Source organism: Populus alba, chromosome 16 (genome assembly GCF_005239225.2).
Source record: "Populus alba chromosome 16, ASM523922v2, whole genome shotgun sequence".
Classification (NCBI taxonomy): Eukaryota; Viridiplantae; Streptophyta; class Magnoliopsida; order Malpighiales; family Salicaceae; genus Populus; species Populus alba.
This window is the reverse complement of record NC_133299.1, coordinates 6395980-6413687: the sequence shown is the minus strand read 5'-3', so window position 1 is coordinate 6413687 and position 17708 is coordinate 6395980. Positions and strand designations below refer to the sequence as shown.

The 17708-nt window shown below is 32.5% G+C and overlaps 2 protein-coding genes across 3 annotated transcripts; both read right to left on the bottom strand.

Moving 5' to 3' along the window:
- Nucleotides 1–1014: 1014 nt before the first annotated feature.
- LOC118050895 (large ribosomal subunit protein uL15x) lies at nt 1015–1683 on the bottom strand. Its single transcript, XM_035061366.2, has one exon. The coding sequence runs from the start codon at nt 1601–1603 to the stop codon at nt 1163–1165; it is 441 nt and encodes a 146-aa protein (XP_034917257.1). The 5' UTR covers nt 1604–1683; the 3' UTR covers nt 1015–1162.
- A 2715-nt stretch (nt 1684–4398) lies between these two features.
- LOC118050905 (DExH-box ATP-dependent RNA helicase DExH1) lies at nt 4399–11802 on the bottom strand. Of its 2 annotated transcripts, XM_073405354.1 has the most exons (16): nt 11439–11802; nt 11115–11260; nt 10346–10445; nt 10056–10271; nt 9809–9904; nt 8913–9188; nt 8598–8801; nt 8327–8483; nt 7285–7373; nt 6793–7007; nt 6460–6619; nt 6051–6324; nt 5772–5964; nt 5477–5663; nt 4917–5285; nt 4399–4826 (listed from the first exon to the last, which is right to left on the bottom strand). In XM_073405354.1, exons 1-16 carry the CDS (start codon nt 11715–11717, stop codon nt 4695–4697), a joined length of 3093 nt encoding a protein of 1030 aa, XP_073261455.1. In that variant the 5' UTR covers nt 11718–11802; the 3' UTR covers nt 4399–4694. The 2 variants fall into 2 exon arrangements, with proteins under 2 accessions (XP_073261455.1, XP_073261456.1); XM_073405355.1 differs by lacking the exon at nt 11439–11802 and having other exon boundaries at nt 10346–10449; nt 11115–11252.
- Between the last annotated feature and the right edge of the window lie 5906 nt (nt 11803–17708).

Here is a 17708-nt window from a genome sequence, read left to right as displayed (position 1 = left end):
TAACGTGGCTGACACCATCTCTGCAGTGGCAACTTGCAACAGATGCTTAACTTGGATGTAACAGGATTAGAAATAAGGTACAAAGATGAAACACACGGCCTGCTAGGTGCAAGTCATGAAACAGCACTTTCAGGCACATGAAATAGACATGCCAAGGGTGGAATATTGATTTGCAAATGAGTTTGTTGAACTCTTTTGCCTAGGGCGGAGGATCGATAAGTGATGTGTAGATTCCTAAGAAAAACATCCACACACACCAAGGAAATGCCTGATCATTGGAGCGCTGCAATTGACCGAGCCAGCATGATAATTTTTCACATTGCCTCAGTCTAGCTCTTCAATATTTTATGTATAATGGCTATAGTAAAATTTTCTACTTCAACCACTCATTCCCACCAGCTATGAGCAAAAACCTTTGATAAACCTAACAAACCCAATACTAAAAGCTTTGCAACTTTTACTCCTCAGACTTGAGATTTCAACTTCAAAAACTCATTCCCACCAAAAATGGACAATTTTTACAGAACAATAAAACTAATGCTATAAAAATTGCAACTTCCACTCGACTTCCACCCCTCAATCTCCATTTATCGAATGCAAAGAGTAAGACACGGGTCCATGAAAAATGCAAAATAAAAATGTAAGAATTAACAACTATTAACATTAAACTTGCAAGATAGCAAGCTATTATGAAACAAATGTTCTAGGTATACTGGTGCAAGGACAAAAAGGCCGAATTACAGAAGTTTGTTTAGCTACATGTAAGCACGGAATAAGGAAATCGATACCACTTGACTGTCCCAGTGATGAAAGCACCATGAGGAATTCAGTGACTAATCAACTCCAGGACTATGATTTGTACACCTAACCTTTGGTCATCAAGTGACCAAAAAGCACCCATAACCATGTTTATTATCTCTAAAACAAGCATCGTCAAGCATTTTCAAGCAGCACAGCATAATAAGCATCATCAAACCATCAACCCAAGCAATTAAACATATGAAAGGATCAAAAAGAGCAAAAGGACAAAGCCATGTGATAAGCAAAATCCCAATTACCAACAGAAAAAACAAAAACAACATAAAAATTATAAAAGGATCCAAAAGTATCACTAAACACGTTTAATTTAAGGAGAAGTCAAAATCTTGGAAAGGAACATAACCTAGGCTGTAAGAACAACAGCTCCACCAGCCTCCTTAATCTTCTTCTCAGCAATCTTTGACACAAGCTTGGCCTTGACAACAATGGGTTGCTTCTCAGGCAAAACCCCCTTACCAAGAACCTTGAAGTAACCAAACTGAGTGACATCAATCATGGGCACAGTATCCTTGGTTGCCTTGTCTTTGACATCTTGTGGGACCATAGACCAGAGCTTGTCGATGTTGACAATGGGACAATGGAACTTGTTGCGGAGCTTGTGGAAGTAGCGCATACCGACCTTACCGAAGTAACCAGGATGGTATTTGTCGAAGAGGATCCTGTGGTGGTGCATGCCTCCTGCATTTCCGCGACCTCCAGGGTGCTTCCTGTGCTTTCCGATACGACCATGACCAGCGCTCACGTGACCTCTCTTCTTCCGGTTCTTCTTGAAGCGGGTTGTCATTTTTGGTTTAGGAAGAGTGGGATCGCTTCCTTAGGGTTATGAACGGCTGCAATGGGTGAGTAACCACAGGGTCATTTAGGGTTTGGGATGGCTCTATATATTGGTGATTGGATTTTGTGGTTGACGGTTTTGTCCTCTAGGTTATCGGGGTAGTTCTTTGTTCAATGGGCTTTGAGATACTGGACCTGATTAAAGAGAAATTATATGCTCAAAAATATTATTGAGAGAAATTGAAGCTGCTTCTTCTTCTTCTTTTTCTTTTTTTTTTTTAGAACTAGATATTTATATTTCTGCCTGAGATTTTTCATGAAATTATTTTGTTATCCAATCTATATATTTTCATTCTCATTATAAAATATTTAAAATAAATAAATAAACATTTACTTAAGAAAAAAAAATACAACAATGTATTTTTTTAATGATTTTTCATGGTGTCAAATCCAAATCAAAATCATTAACAAATAAACTAAGCACTGGATCTGCACTTGATTTTCTTTCTTGGTCCCTTAAGTTTTTTTTATCTTCAAAATGTAGATTCTTTCAATTTAGTCCTTAAAAGTTCTTTTGTTTTGTGTATTAGTTTTTTTTTTTTCCCTCTTTGGCTTTCGTTTTTTAGCATGCTCGGGTGTCAAAAATTGTTTCAAGATTTAATTACATTATTATTTTAAATAATATTTAATTATAATAATTATAATAACATCCCGAGCAACCTCTAGATATTTCTTTAAAAAAAAATGTATAATTATTAAAAAAAAAACTTACGAGAGAGGATATTTTTTTATCTATAAGGTTACCAAAGTAATTGTATTATTTTGAATAAAATAAAAGTATTAAAATACCCATAAGAAAAAAACATGTGTATTTTTTATTCCAAGGTTAGGGTTGTAATTTTATTGTGTCAAAAACATTGACATGATAAATCTAACTCCGCACAATATATTATATTAAAGATAGTATTTTTAATACGAGGTAAAAAAATTTTAAAAAAAAGATTAAATTTGATATTGCCAAGAATTGCTAGCCTTTTTCTCATGTTTATTGTTCAAAAAACCTTTGAAATTTGAATGGTTAGGGGACTCCCACGTACTAACGCATGCAACATGACAGCAAGGTAATTTAAAATAATATTTAATATATGATAATTAGAATAACATTTCTAAGCAACTGCGAAATGTTTTTTTTTTTTTTTAAAAAAAAGCAAAACAAAACAATGTATGATGATAAAAATAAAAATAAAAAAATAAAAAACCTTTCGAGGGAGTAATATTTTTTGTCTACAAGATTACCGAAGTAATTGCATTGTTTCCAATAAAATAAAAGTACTAAGATACCCATAAGAAAAAAGCATATGTATTTTTTATTCCAAGTAATTTTATTGTGTAAAAAACATTGAAATGATAAATCTAATCCCACATACTATAGTATGTTAAAGATGATATTTTTTCAATGTGAAAAAAATAATCTTTTAAAATAAGATTTTAAATTTAATTATTTATATTATATATAGCATATATTTACATGAATTGTTTTTTAATTTTTTTATATAAAATATTAAAACATCAAATATTTTTTAAAAAGTTTTCCGGGTAACCTAAGACCTTGACTGAGCTTGTTTCATTTAAATTATAGCCCTGTAATTGGCCTAGAATAAACCAGTCAGCTTGCTAGGTCAACCCTAAACTCGAGTGACGCAGCAAAAACCCAGTAGAGACCTTTTTTTTTTTCAAATGTATTTTTTCTTCTTCCTAGAGACTTTATATATATATATATATATATATATATATATATATATATATATATATATATATTCCAATTAGTTACAAGAATGTGTTTATTTTTTTAATATAAAATTATAAACCCTTTAATATATCTATTCTATGCTCACAAAAAAAAAAATTATATTTTTTCAATGTAATATAATAAACTTTTTTTATTTAAATACATTAACTTAGAAGAATAAGATAATATCTTTTTAATATATGATAAAAAAACTTTTTTGAAAACATCTTTTAAACTTAATTATTTACAATATATATAGTTATTGAGTCTAGTTCACAGCTAGACCTCAGGTTTTTGGGTCCAATTTTCAGTCACATGAACATGTTTAATTTTATTTTTTTGTCTTAAATTTTTTTTTTCTCATAATATAATTTTTTTATATATAGTACAAGAAAAATAAATTGATGAGCCCTACCTAGCAAGACCCAATAGAGCTGGGTTACCGCCAAACCAGGATAGTTAATATTTTTTCTATACTCTTCGGATATTTTTTAAAACCAATATGCTAGTATGATTTTCAAACTTAGAGAAAATTTGAAAAAATCAAAAACCTTTATGGATCAAGAAATATTACATTTAAACATAGGACTTTAATTTTTTTACTCCAATTTCATATAATATATAAAAAAAAAAGTAATATTCTATTTATGAACGATACCCAAATATTTCATATATCATTATCCTTTTTATCAATGCAACCAAGCCTTGGTCTCCACCAAAGATCTAATGCGATTTATTCCTTAACCAATGAAAAGAAAAAAAAAAAAAAAACTAGTATAAAATGACTATTCACTTCCCTTGGTTTCAAGCTAAACATAAAAATTTGAGAGTTCATAGTAATAGAAAACTAAAATTTTGAATTCTTCCTGAATAAAATGGATTACTTAAGCCGGGGCTTGAATCCATATTATATATGCTGTGACGAGGAAAATTCGAAGCAATAAGCAAATGGGGAGATAAAAGCAGCAGTAGAGGTTGCAAAAGTTTTCCTTTCCTAAAATAAAACAATCTACAAATAGGATTAAAATAAATCAGTTTATTGCGTGGCCATAGTTTTAACAACTGCAAAGCACATCATCAGTTCTACTTCTACCAAGCAAACAAGCAGGATTATCAGTGTCGAGTACGGTTGTGCAATGGTGGTGACCCAAGGTTACATTAAAGCTAAATTGCAAACTGAAACGGGCACTTAAGAAGATCTTGTTTGATTTCGCCAAGAAAAAAATGTATATCAATTATTATCACCAAAAATATTACATGCAAATGGCAGGATCCTATGAAAAAGGTCGAAAGTCCTCAGTTGAAAGGTAATTTAGTACCTTACATTGTAACTGTGCAATAACTCAACCACCGCAGATACAACTCCCTTTCCCTCCACGTTAATGTCCAGGCATGGGTCCTCAATTTTCTTACTCAGAAGCTTGTCAAGTTCTCCCCTCAGTTTCTGCAGACAGACCAAACAATATTGTGTTTACCTAATATAAATTATAAATAGGAAACATAATCTCAAGGGAAACCTATTGCTAAACGCTACCTGTATCAGATCCAATACACTCTTCGATGCAGAGAAATGGAGGTAACCTCTTAGCATCTCAATACCCTCTCCACTTTTGCTGGCAACGAGATTACCACCAAAAAGAAGCAAAGCATAATCTGAAATGTTTGTTGAGTCTCGGACATAAATGCTAGTTGTTTTCACCCTTTCACTATAAACCATGTAAGGCAGAGGGAAGAGATGGATCCCAGCATTTACAGATGCAGGATGGATGTCAACTTTCCCAACTTCCTTGGTGAAGAATGCTGTTCGCTTTCCTCTTCTTTTACATTGCACAACATTTGGGTAAAGACCAGCACAAAGGATTGCTGATACCATCTCCATGTCTTGACTATATTGATTATAAGCCTGCAAAAATCATACACACGCATTTGACTTTACAAACCTGCTGGTCTCTTGACATTGGATTGCGTAGCAAAAGAAAGAAGTGGAAAGTGGGGATTATGCACAAATGACAGAATAAATCAATGGTCACATCATGTGCTCAGAAATGGAAATCTTTGTCTGGAACATGAATAATTGAAAATATAGTAGCTTACAATAGCACCCCTGGATTTGTCTACGAAGCCAATGTCTGATAGCAAGTTCAGAAACTGGTCTCTCATATCCTCCATCATTCGCAAAGTAACAGGGGACAAGAAATACTCCCAACAAAATGCTCTTTCATTTCGGTTGCGTTTTGCTTCCTTGTATCCTTCAAAAGCTTTAACAAGTGCTATGTGGTCGCTGCATTAAAGACATTGTCACTTTCTTTTTAACAGCATAAACATAGCCCATCATATCACAAAACATAAAATGCTATCAGAAAGAAGTATGATGGCTATGTTTAATAACCTGCAAGAGTCACCAGCAAAGGATCTTTTTGCAGCATCAGCTTCCCTTTTCCTGTCTATTGGCAGCACAAATGGGTCACGATGTGCAAGAGCAGCTGCAATTGTTAAAGCAGGGCTGAGGCATTGAAAGACACACCCCATCAAAAGCAACTTCCCAATATTTGGGTCCACAGGGAGAGTACAAAGATGACGACCTGTCAGGCATGATAAATTAGACTTGGCAGATATCCCAAAGGCATGCATATAAGATATCAACACAAAATAGTCAAATTGCACATACCGAGTGGAGTAAGCTCCTCCTTATCATCTAAAGCCCCAATGGTTTTAAGTAGTTCAATTGCATTTTCCACAGCAAGAGGATCAGGTGGCTGTAGAGCCTTTGACAAAAACGATCCAACAGCTCCAAGCTGCAAACTTTTTATATGCAGACACAGTTCTTGCAAAGGTGTTCTCAGTATTTCTGGTAATTGATATTGAAGCATTGAATCATGTATGATTTTTGGATACAGTCTATAACAAACTCCTGGTTGTAATCGGCCAGCACGCCCCCGTCTCTAAAATTGTTTCAGAACACCAAGAAAACAGGAATGATTTTAATTTGTCATGGTGTGACAGAGGAGTTTAGTTTTATGTTTAAAAAGGAGAGAATATGAATCATACACCACTCTTTCAAGATTCCAAGTGAATACCTGGTGTGCTGAAGCCTTTGAAACCCACGATGGTAACAAACAAGCCAGCTTGTTCAGTGCATCATAACTGGTTTCCTTTGCCTTTCCACAGTCTACAACATACACCACATCATCTATGGTAATACTGCTCTCTGCAATATTTGTTGCCAGAACAATTTTTCTGCAAAAGGTAGAAGGGAAGGTTCAGAATTCAGGGGAGGAAAGATCATTTAAAATTAAAAAATGCTTGCAAGTAATTACAAACAGTTCAGCTAATGCTCTCTAATGACATGGACCAGGCAAACAAACAGATATTCTAAAGATTAGTGCAACCATTAACATAAAGATTAGTACCGCTTGTTAGGGGGAGGACGGTCAAAAATTTCACGTTGATTTATGGTTGGCATTGAACCATGTAGGGGAAGGACTAGAAACTTGCTTTGATCTCCTAGAAGTTTGTTTCCTTTAATCTGCTCAAGTAGCTTGGAGATCTCATCCCAGCCCGTGAGAAAAACAAGAACAGCTCCCTCACGTTCATGACGACAAATATATTCAATTGTTGCCTCCACCTAGAATATAAGTTACAAACATGATTATAATGCTATGAAAAACAAATAAAAGTCTATTTACAATTACCCAAGCTATAAATTGATTTATATGACCAGCAAAAAATATATAGCATTAACAAATGATATAGCAAAATAAGAACCAGTTCTGGTGTAAGTACAGCATGTAATATCTTCCGATATTAACAATAACCAAATGTGCACAGATATCCGAGAAAAAAGCTTCCAGTTTGAAATAAATTTTGCATTAATATAGCAGTAAAGTTCTCAAAATACAAACCAGACCCAAGTCAAGCTGTGAACCCGACCAAGCTTCCAGAGAAAGTCTTGTTGATGCACTGTAATTTTTATATTGAGAACCAATATCAACTTCCTACAAAGGCAAAGCAATATCTCAGACGGAAATAACAAAGCCACAGAAAGGAATTCTTAAGCTGAACTAATTCCTCAACTATGAACACTTAAAATAACCAAGATGGTGTAGGAATACCCTCCCTAGCACAAACCAGAAATAATAACAACAATAACTTACAAATGGTCACAAAAGCAATGGCTGCAATTGGAGAATCATATCAAATACAAGTGTTGTAATCATTTCAATGCATGTATACACGGCCACACCTAATACATAGAGAAAATATCAAATATTGACTCTCATTACACCAATCTGCCTTCCACAACAAGCATGCTTAGCAGAAAATTACTTAAAATCAGGATCTCCAGAACACAACCTTTTGTTTTTCGTTGTGTTTTTTTTTTTTTTTTTGCTAAAAATTTTAATTTTTTTTTATGTTTTAGATCGTTTTGAAATGCTAATCTCAAAAATAATTTTTAAAAAATAAAAAAAATTATTTTAATGCATTTCGAAATGAAAAGCAACCGCAACCACACTCCCAAACAGGCCAAGATTTGAAATTGATTCTAGTTGATGCCAATCTATGGGAAAACTATGTAGTTGTTGTCCTAGAAGACCTAATGATCAACTGTCCGCATTTGACAATTTGTTTCCAATTGCAGTTTAAGGGATCCACCAACAAAAAATGAGGATGCATCTAGGATGTGGATAGTAATCAGAATCACCATGAATACAAAGCTAGAAACAGTGATATCACTTAAGCAACCATTTTGGGACAAGATGAACCACATGACTTGAAATCAAACTAATTAAATCCCTCTTTTTTATAAGAATTTTTTTTATAAATAAAAACTGACAAAATGAACCTTCCTTTACAGAACTGCTATACTGACAGTATATTTACCACAGAGAGAGAGAGAGAGCGAGAGGAACAAATAAAAAAATATATAGTTTAGTGATTTTAAACATGCCTCGAATAATTCAGTTATAGGATCTTTCTTTGAATATTGCTCTCTTCTTCTTTGTCTTGAATTCCCCTGAAAGCTGTCCAACTCTTGAATTTCATAGCGAGTTTTCTCCAACACATCTTCTAGATAGAACTCTGATACAGGGAAAGTTAATCCCTGCCAATATATCACGATAACTGAATGAATAATAGGAACATTCAAACATGATTGAACACCCTCAAAGAAAAGTGTTCCACTGCTATAGAGTGAAGATTACAATCAAAAAAATACCGGGATATGAATAGTTGGGGCATTTCTGAAGTATTTAGAGAACAAGTCAGCATTAATGGTAGCACTCATTAGAATAAGACGCATATCTGGACGCCGAGGAAGAAGGTCGTGCAAAATAATCAACAGGAAGTCCTCATTCATTCCTCTTTCATGAATTTCATCCACTAACAAATGGCTCACACCAGTTAAATCCGGATCCTGAACCTGTAGTTAGTGGATAAGTATAGATATGGAAGCTGAAGAATAAAATTCCTATTAACAAGTTTATTCAAGCTTGGCCATAACAAATGGGAAATGCACAGTATCATCAATTACCAGCTGCCGGAGTAACACACCAGTGGTGCAAAAAAGGAGCCGGGTTTGAGCAGACCGTAATGCTTCCAGACGAATTTGATAACCAATAGTTTCACCAAGGTTCTCTCCCCTTTCAGATGCTATTCGTGCAGCAACAGAAATGGCAGATATACGGCGGGGTTGTGTGCATACTATGTTGTAATGAGCACCACGTAGAGATGATATTCCCTCCTCCAATATATACTGAGGAAGCTGTGTTGTTTTACCACAACCTGTTTCCCCTGAAATTACCAATACCTGCCAATGCCAAACATAAACAATGAAAATTAGATAAGAATTTAGCACTAAAAGCAGCAAAGAATTTAGTCAAAAATAAGATATAATGATAATTATTTGACACATTAATCAGGTCAAACTTTTCCTAAAATGGTTCTTCAAAAAGTTGAAAGGAGGGGGCAGAGGAATAAAAACTTGAGAGAGAAAGCAGATGAACCACAAAACACTACACCATTCTGTTAGCTTCCATTAAGAGCAAAGCTTTTTTTAATCATAATTAAATATTATATTAAGCCCACAGGTGTAATAACCATATGCCAAACTTCAGGCACGACCAGCAGGTGTGCGAAAGGCACATCCCTTTGCCACAATCAATTAGGAATATTAACTTTCAACACAACAGCATATCATGCCGAAGCATGGCCCTACATCATCATTGCGTTCTGATATAGGCTGAAGGCTGAACTCAGAGCATATGGTGGCTATAATCAAGTTGCTTTTGATTACTCCACCAGATAATGGCCTTAGTTAAATTGAAAATAAATGAATGTTCTGAGACTCCTGAGGAAAACACATTGTTTTCCACATACATGTGATGCATCAGAGAAAGATTGCCAAAAAGAAGTAAAAAAAAAATGCACCTGATTTTCTGCAACTGTTTTCAGAAATTCAGTTCTCATTTTGAATGCAGGAAGCTTTTCTCTGAAAGACTGCATTTCCTTCACGCTGCTACTAGCCTAAAGGTGTGAAACCAATAACATAAAAAACCTTTACATCTCAACATAGCCACTTGTAAACAACTTTGAATAATCAAGTGCATAATGCCTTTGGTTAGTTAAGTATATGATAAGTTAAAACATCCTCACACAAAAAGCCTAATGCGTTCACCTTTAATTTATCCTGCTTCTGCTTTAGTTCAATACTCTGTTTCTCCTTAGCAGCATCTGTTTCCAACATGGAGGCAGGTTTCACTATTTTACCAACTAGAGATGCATGTTTGCCTCCCTGAGAAGAAGTTGCATTGGACTCATTTCCAGCCGCTGCTTTTTGTGAGCTATTCAAAAGATTTCCAACTCTCCTCTCGATTTCTGTAGGCATTTGGATCTGCAGAAAGATTAAAAAATGAGAACTTATTACCTGAAAAGACATTTGAGTTTTATAAACTTCAATGCTTTTACCTCTTTCTGTGTGGATCCATGTTGCTCATCGAGATCAGCTCGATAATCTGGTAGTGGAACTTTGCTAATGACAAGTGTTTTGCCTTTATTGTATGCATGGCTTCCTTTCCACAAGTACAAAATGAAGATATTGTAAGTTCAGACACATGATAAAAAGCCAAGAATCTTTTTCGTCTGAGAAGATTTTTCAAGAACACAGAAACATGTAGGACATTCAACTATTTTTCCAATTTTCCAGAAAATTAAAAGTATCCTTTTGTAGTCTTACTGATCTCCAAATTTTCTTTTTTGACTTCAGAAAAAGCAGTATCTCATCTTCTCCACTTACCAGCTACCATATTATAATAAAAAATATACTTAGCAAACATGGTCTCCGATATTTTTTTCAAACTCAGAAAAAACTTTTCTAGTTTTAAATACTGACCATGTTTTCATGAAGAAATGAACTACAAAATGGAGATACAAAATGTTGAAAAAAAAAAAAAAAGCTCTTTTCCAGACATAAACACCCATGCACCTACAAACAAAAAGATATTCAACCAACAGTCGAATCCTAATAGTCCTCTAAAACTTCGTGTGAATACAAATAACCAAATTTGAATATCTGACAATATTCCTTACCCAGTGTAATTATCCAACCATTTCTTAAGCATTTCTATATTAAATTCCTAACACATCACTACCAAATCAAGCTATTTACTTTATATAGTTCACTTCTTGTAAATATATATCGATACAGTATAAAAATTAGGAAGTTAAGCATACTTACAAGTGAAGCCCCAATTCGAAAGCCATATCATACAGCTTTTCCTGATCATCGCGGCTGAAACTACGCTTCATTATTATTTCTTGCTCCCCTCTAAGCTTCATTTGCTCCATTTTACTCCACCATTCATCTTCATCAAGAACCTCCATCTTCACCACCACAGTGAAAAAGAATGCATTTAAAAAAATATAAATATAACTAGCAGAAAAAATCTAGTTCGAGAAAATTGAATCTTTAATGAGTCTAGAGCCCAAAAAACCCTAAAACCAACTAGATAGTTATTAACAGTTAATGAATACAAATTGAATTTAATTTAGAAAACAATACCTCACTCTGTTTTTGTCTCAATCGTTCCGCTCTCCAAACAGGATCCCACCACCGCTGCTCACCACGTCCTCCTACACGTCCTCCTCGTCCCCGTCCTCTATCACCACCACGACCGGGAACACCTCCGCCTCCGCGACGGCCGCCTTGGAAATTAGGACGGCGTGACATGGCGTGAGTTGAGATGTCTCGATGAATGTACGAGAGAGTTGTTGAAGAAAACGCAGGCGCGGCTAGTAAGAGATGTTTGGGAGCACCAAGTGAGCGACGAGCTAGAAACATTAATTAAATTATTTATTTATAATGGGAGGAACACATTGGATTATTGGAAAGCTGTTGCTCTGCAACCCACCGGGGAAGTGAAACTGTGGGGCTTTGTTTTGACTTTCGCAGTTAGCGCGTGCGAGAGACATTCTTCTTTTCCTTTCGTTTTTTTTTTTTTTTCCACTTACTACGTTGTTAAATTTTTTAAAATATTTTTATTATATATATCATAACAATATTTTATTATTTTTTAAAAATATATATATTTTTAATATCAATTCATCAAAATAATATATAAATATTAATATCAAAATTAATTTAAAATTAAAAAATAAAATTTTCAAAATATAAATCCAAACAAGCTCTAATAAAGCTTTTAAAATAGTACTATGTTCTATTATAATTTTTATATTTAAAATAAAATATTAAATTATATAATTTAATTTTATAATACTTATAATATTAATTAAAATTATAAATTAGTTTTTTGCAATTAATATTTTTCATTACAAGTTTATATTTCCATTGAGAGGTAGGTCTTTAGTTAGGATTTGCTATCAATTATTGAAATAAATATTCGCTAATAATGGGGGAAGTCTCCACTAAGGAAAATAAAAAGTACTTGAGGTCGTGGTCTAGTAGGGGAAGGGATTTGTTCCCTTCCTTTACATTCGGGTTCAATCCTTTATGTGCATGCATGTCATCTTGTGATGCCTTACTTGTCCACTAAGCTTGTAGGGTGTTTAGTGAACCAAGGATTAGTCGTTGTGAGCGTAAGCTGACTCAAACACCCCCGGTTATATAAAAAAAAAAAAAAAAAGGCAAACAAAGAAAGTTTCATGCACACAATAAATATGAAATTAAAGATTGCATTATAAAAAAGGAGCAATGGTAGATTAATTGTACAGATATTCCTTTAGAAAAGGGCTATACAATAAATACTTGTTATACTAGTATTGGGCATAGTGATTCTGGAATTGATGTTTCAGTAAAATCAGAATTGGAAGGAGGTGCCAAAATGTTGCATCTTTTGCCCCTTCCATGACTAGAACATATCCCTAATAGATTGGACCATGTAGAAACAATAGGGGATATAGCCATTGTTTTCGTGTCCAGAACCTTTTTATTAATGAAGAAGAGACAAAAACATAGTGGGGCAACAAGAAGATGTAAGTTAAGGTTTTTATAATGAAAAAAAGAAGGGTATTTTTGAAAAATAATTTTCAATGTCTATTAAAATCAAATTCCTTGACACAACCAGAAAATTAATTTTCATTTATGAAATATTTCATTGGCAATTAAGTTGTATTCTCATTGATATATAAATTATCAATGAAAATTTGTTGAGGACGAGTTTCTCATCAGGAATTTCAAGTCTATTAATAATTCAATCGATAAAGTTACTTACAAACGGAGTGGTTAACATAATGTTCTCATTACGGATTTCATGATTGGATTGCCGACATAAATTTTATCGGTGAATCTGTTAGCTAATATTAAAATAGTTCACAACTCTTTAAAATTCTCCAAGGAAAATGAGACTATATTACCAGCAAATTTTTTGTGTTCATCAATGATTCCATCAGTATTTTAATAATTTATTTTAAAAAAAAATAAAACATGTTTGTTTGGATAAATATAATTTGACATTAAACAATATTAAACAACTAAATTAAATTAAAGAACATATTTTATATTATTAATTTAACTATAAAATCAATTACATATCTTAATACACTGGAAAGAAGTTAAAGGTGGAGGTATGGGGAGGAGGGGAGGAAAATCTCCTAGAGATCCATGAGTGATAGGATAATAAATTGATGTGTATGTCATTATCTGCTCCTATTGATTCCAACTTCGTTCTTCATTCTCTATCTTCAATTTGACACTCAAATCAACCTTCACAACATCAATTTGTTCTTTAACCAACTCTTGAATGGCTAGTGATGGCTATCCCAGGTTGGATTATAGAGTGCCTATGGTTAAGACACTACAACTTACTATTATATGTTGTGTTGTAGTGATAAAGATATTGCAAACCTCATTTATATCGGATCCACTGGTTGCTCCAACCTCTATCCATAACTTTAAATCATATTTTGAATGAGTTGAAGGTTTCTCTTCATGTTTAAAACTCAATCACAAGTATTATTAATGATGATCTCTAAGCTAACTTCATTGAAACAAAGGCATTTCCATCGACGCTTTAATCATTGATGTTATCATGTGAGCAACTTCTATATTTGTGAACTTGAAAATCAATTAATTAAGAAAAAACTATATAAACAATTAATAAATTAGTTAATGTTATCCTTAAGGAAAAAAAAAACATGTAATTCAGCTTGCATTTTGTATAAGCTTGCTAGAAAAAGATTCCCTGATATATAGGACGCTAGATCCGTGACTCGTATCAAACAAGCCTATATTGGTAACAGGTGCAACAAGTGCCTTTTATGATTGGCACCTAAATAAATTGTAGGCTTAACAACAATACTACTTGCAAAAGCATAAACGATTCTTCTTAGCATTAAACTTTTTTCTTGACAACTAAACAATATAGCTAAAATATAATAATAAAAAAAATAGTGATGCATATTCAATTTAATTCTCAATTTATGATATATGGGTTTTTGTATTAGTGTATCTATCCATTTTTAACAAAATTTCAGCAACACCTCCTTTATATGGGATCAAACCTAAAAAAATTTAGAAATTCTAAAATTGACATTATCAAACCAAACCATCGCCCATAAACTTAAGTTTCACTATTTATATAAAACCAATTTCAAATTTCAAAAATAAAACAATACAAATAAACATAATGACAAAATAATAATTGATCATTCATGATTTAAATCCCATTGTTGGCCTTGAAAAGGCCATTAATCCAATAAAGGAAAAGCAATGTATAACTCATAAATGGAGAAGGATATAACTGTAATATACATATTTAATTGTTTTACACACATATGTAAGTGTATGTCAATAAATTATCAAAATCAACACAATTTAGAATAATAATAAAAAAAAAAATTAGCCTGAAAAAGCCCAAACATCCCATAAATTTCATTTTATTCTAATTTCAAATATTGAACTACAAGGTGTTTTGATTGAGCTTTCATTTGTTTTAGATATTGTATATCTCATCCGAATAAGATTTTCTCATAAAAAAATTATAAAAAGTCATAAATAAAAATTCATGGTGTGATTTCTTAGTAATATTATTGTGAATATTTTTAACTATTATAATCAACTCTTCACAATTTGATTATATGCATACCACATAAGAAAAAAACCGTCAAGATCAAATCTTAAATGGTGGAGAGAGAGAGCATAACCACCAATTCTAGAGAGAACATCGATAGTTGGTACTTATAATATAAAGAGAAAGAGAGAGGAAATGTTGAGATTTATAGGAGAATATGGATAGTTAGGGATTCCCAACACATCAGGTTTTAATTCACCATTTAAATTTTTTGTCAAAAAAATCATTAGTGATTAAACATGTCATCAAATTAATGATGGACTTATCAACATAAATTTTTAAATTCATTGGTGAATTTATCGATAATTTCAAGATTTTTTTTAATACCCACCAAATTCACTAATGATTTTTCATCAATTAGTGATTATATCAGTTAGTCCTATTTTTTTGAATTTCTTCCAAAATTCTTTGTAAATCTTCGACAATTGTAACATCAATCGGTGAGGAAGTAATTCACCAATGAATTTTCATGCACTGGTTATTCCATTTGTCAAATCTAATTTGATGAATTTCTCCCCAACTCTTTGTAGTTCTTTAACTATTTTAATGTTTGTTGGTGAGTTCATCATGATTTACAATTATAGTAATCATCAATAGAATTAATGATAATTATTTTATAATTTTTAATTATTTTAAAATATTGTTAGTGATTCCATAAAAAAAAATTAAAAATATTTATTATAATGCCTTGTCCATCCTAATTATACAACAATAGCAACAACATCAACAATTATATTCAAATCAAAACTCATTAAAACCATAACTACAATAATAAACGCTTGTTGAATGTAAAAAATAGAATGTAATATAAAGCAATAACAAATATTTTAATTACATAATGATGTTTTCCATTAAAAATCAATTCAAATAGTTTTCAATCTAAATTTTCCTCATCTTTATTTTTATCATCTTCATGTCTATCACCATTTTCTTCTTCGTTGAATTAAAGGTTGTTGATCTCTTCGGCTTCATAAACTTTTATATGTCAATTAGTATTTAATATATCATTTAACTTGTCAATATCAACATAAATACAAGCATTCTTAGCAACATAAAAATTTGTATTTTCTTCTAACTCTGTAGATAAAGCAATTCAATATAAATCAATAAACTCATACAATTAAAATATATCTTATCCCTCCATTACTTCATTGTTACCATCTTTAACAACTTGGACACAACTCTTAGATTTGTTTTTCATAACGGATAATCAATCAACTCTATTACAATCTTCTCTAAAAAAAAAGAGTGTATGCGTAATACATTTGCTAGCATTATTTAGCAAATACAAAAAAATCATTGATGTTAACAAGTATACTTATTTTATTCATTTTGATCAAACCATGGTCAAGATCTATTATAATTCCTTTATCGGTATCATGTCAATAGTATTTAAATAAAAAGATTGCATTTTATACTATGTGATACTTCAACTCAATCACCTCTTCTATCTTGTCATAAATAATCAACTTCAAACTCGTTGAATGTTGATCACTTAACACAAAACCTATTATTATATGTATTTATACCCATTAAAGAAACACCAGTTATAACATTAAATCTTTCTTTCAGGACTAGAGATAGTAATTTCAAACTATCAACATTACATCTCATGTTATACACTTTGTTAAAGATAATTGATGGTCAACGAAAAAAGCCAAGTAAATGTATTCTTGTTAGAGTTAAAAATTATTACATACTTACCTGTGTTTTAAACCATATGACAAATTGTTCATATTATAATTAGAAAATTTAGGCTTCAATAAAATATAAATTTTAGGATAACGAAAATTAATGATGTTGTTTATAAAAAAGTTATTAAGAATTTAGTCTATATGAGAATTGTTGTTACCCATTTTTGGGTTCCCACAAAACAAAAAAAATAAAAATGAGAAAATACAAAAAATATATATTAAAAAATATTCAAAAAAATTCAAAAATAATAGAAGCGAGAAAAGGATGTTGGAACGCTCATAAAATGGTTAGAAATTAGTTGAGGAGGTTCAGAAATACAAGAATTGAATTAGAAAACGATGTTGTTGATCACCTTCTTCATCCGCAATGGTTTCGACAGTGAATGAGCGCTATCAATGGAGCCATTTCAGCAACAAAAACAGCATATTGCTTCAGTTATGGGGAATGTTTCATAGCTACTATTCCTCTACATGTCGTTACCAAGTTGGGTTGCAATGCAGACCATTCTTTGGCTTATAAAAGCCAGAGAAAGACGATGAAAAGAGGGGGGGGAAGAGAAAAAAAGGTGGCATAAACATTGAGGGGAGAGAGTGAAGAGAGGAAAGAAAACTGAGAGAGTGAGACGAATGAAATACAGAAAAAAAAAAAGGCAGAAAGAAAAAGAAAAGAGCAGAACAGGAGAGAGGGCATGATAGGGAGGAGAGAACAAAGAAGACGACATAGAGAGAAAAAAAAAAGAGAAATAAAGGAGACATGAAAAGAGTTTGATCGAAGGGAGATGGAAAGGAATATAAAAACAAGAACATAGAGGAGAAGGGAATAACAGTAACCTCAATCTCTTCGGTCTCTCTCTCTCTCTCTCTCTTTGCCATTTGGAGTAGCGCCACAGTTAGCCTCTCATCATCTTCCTTCCCCTGTTGCAGCACATGTGAAGAAGAAGAAGAAGTCTGCACCTCTGCACAAACGAGAAGAACAACAGCAAACACTGCTCGCCACCATAGAGAAGAGTCACCGTCTACAACCACCAGTGCCACCTTAAGCCACCATCA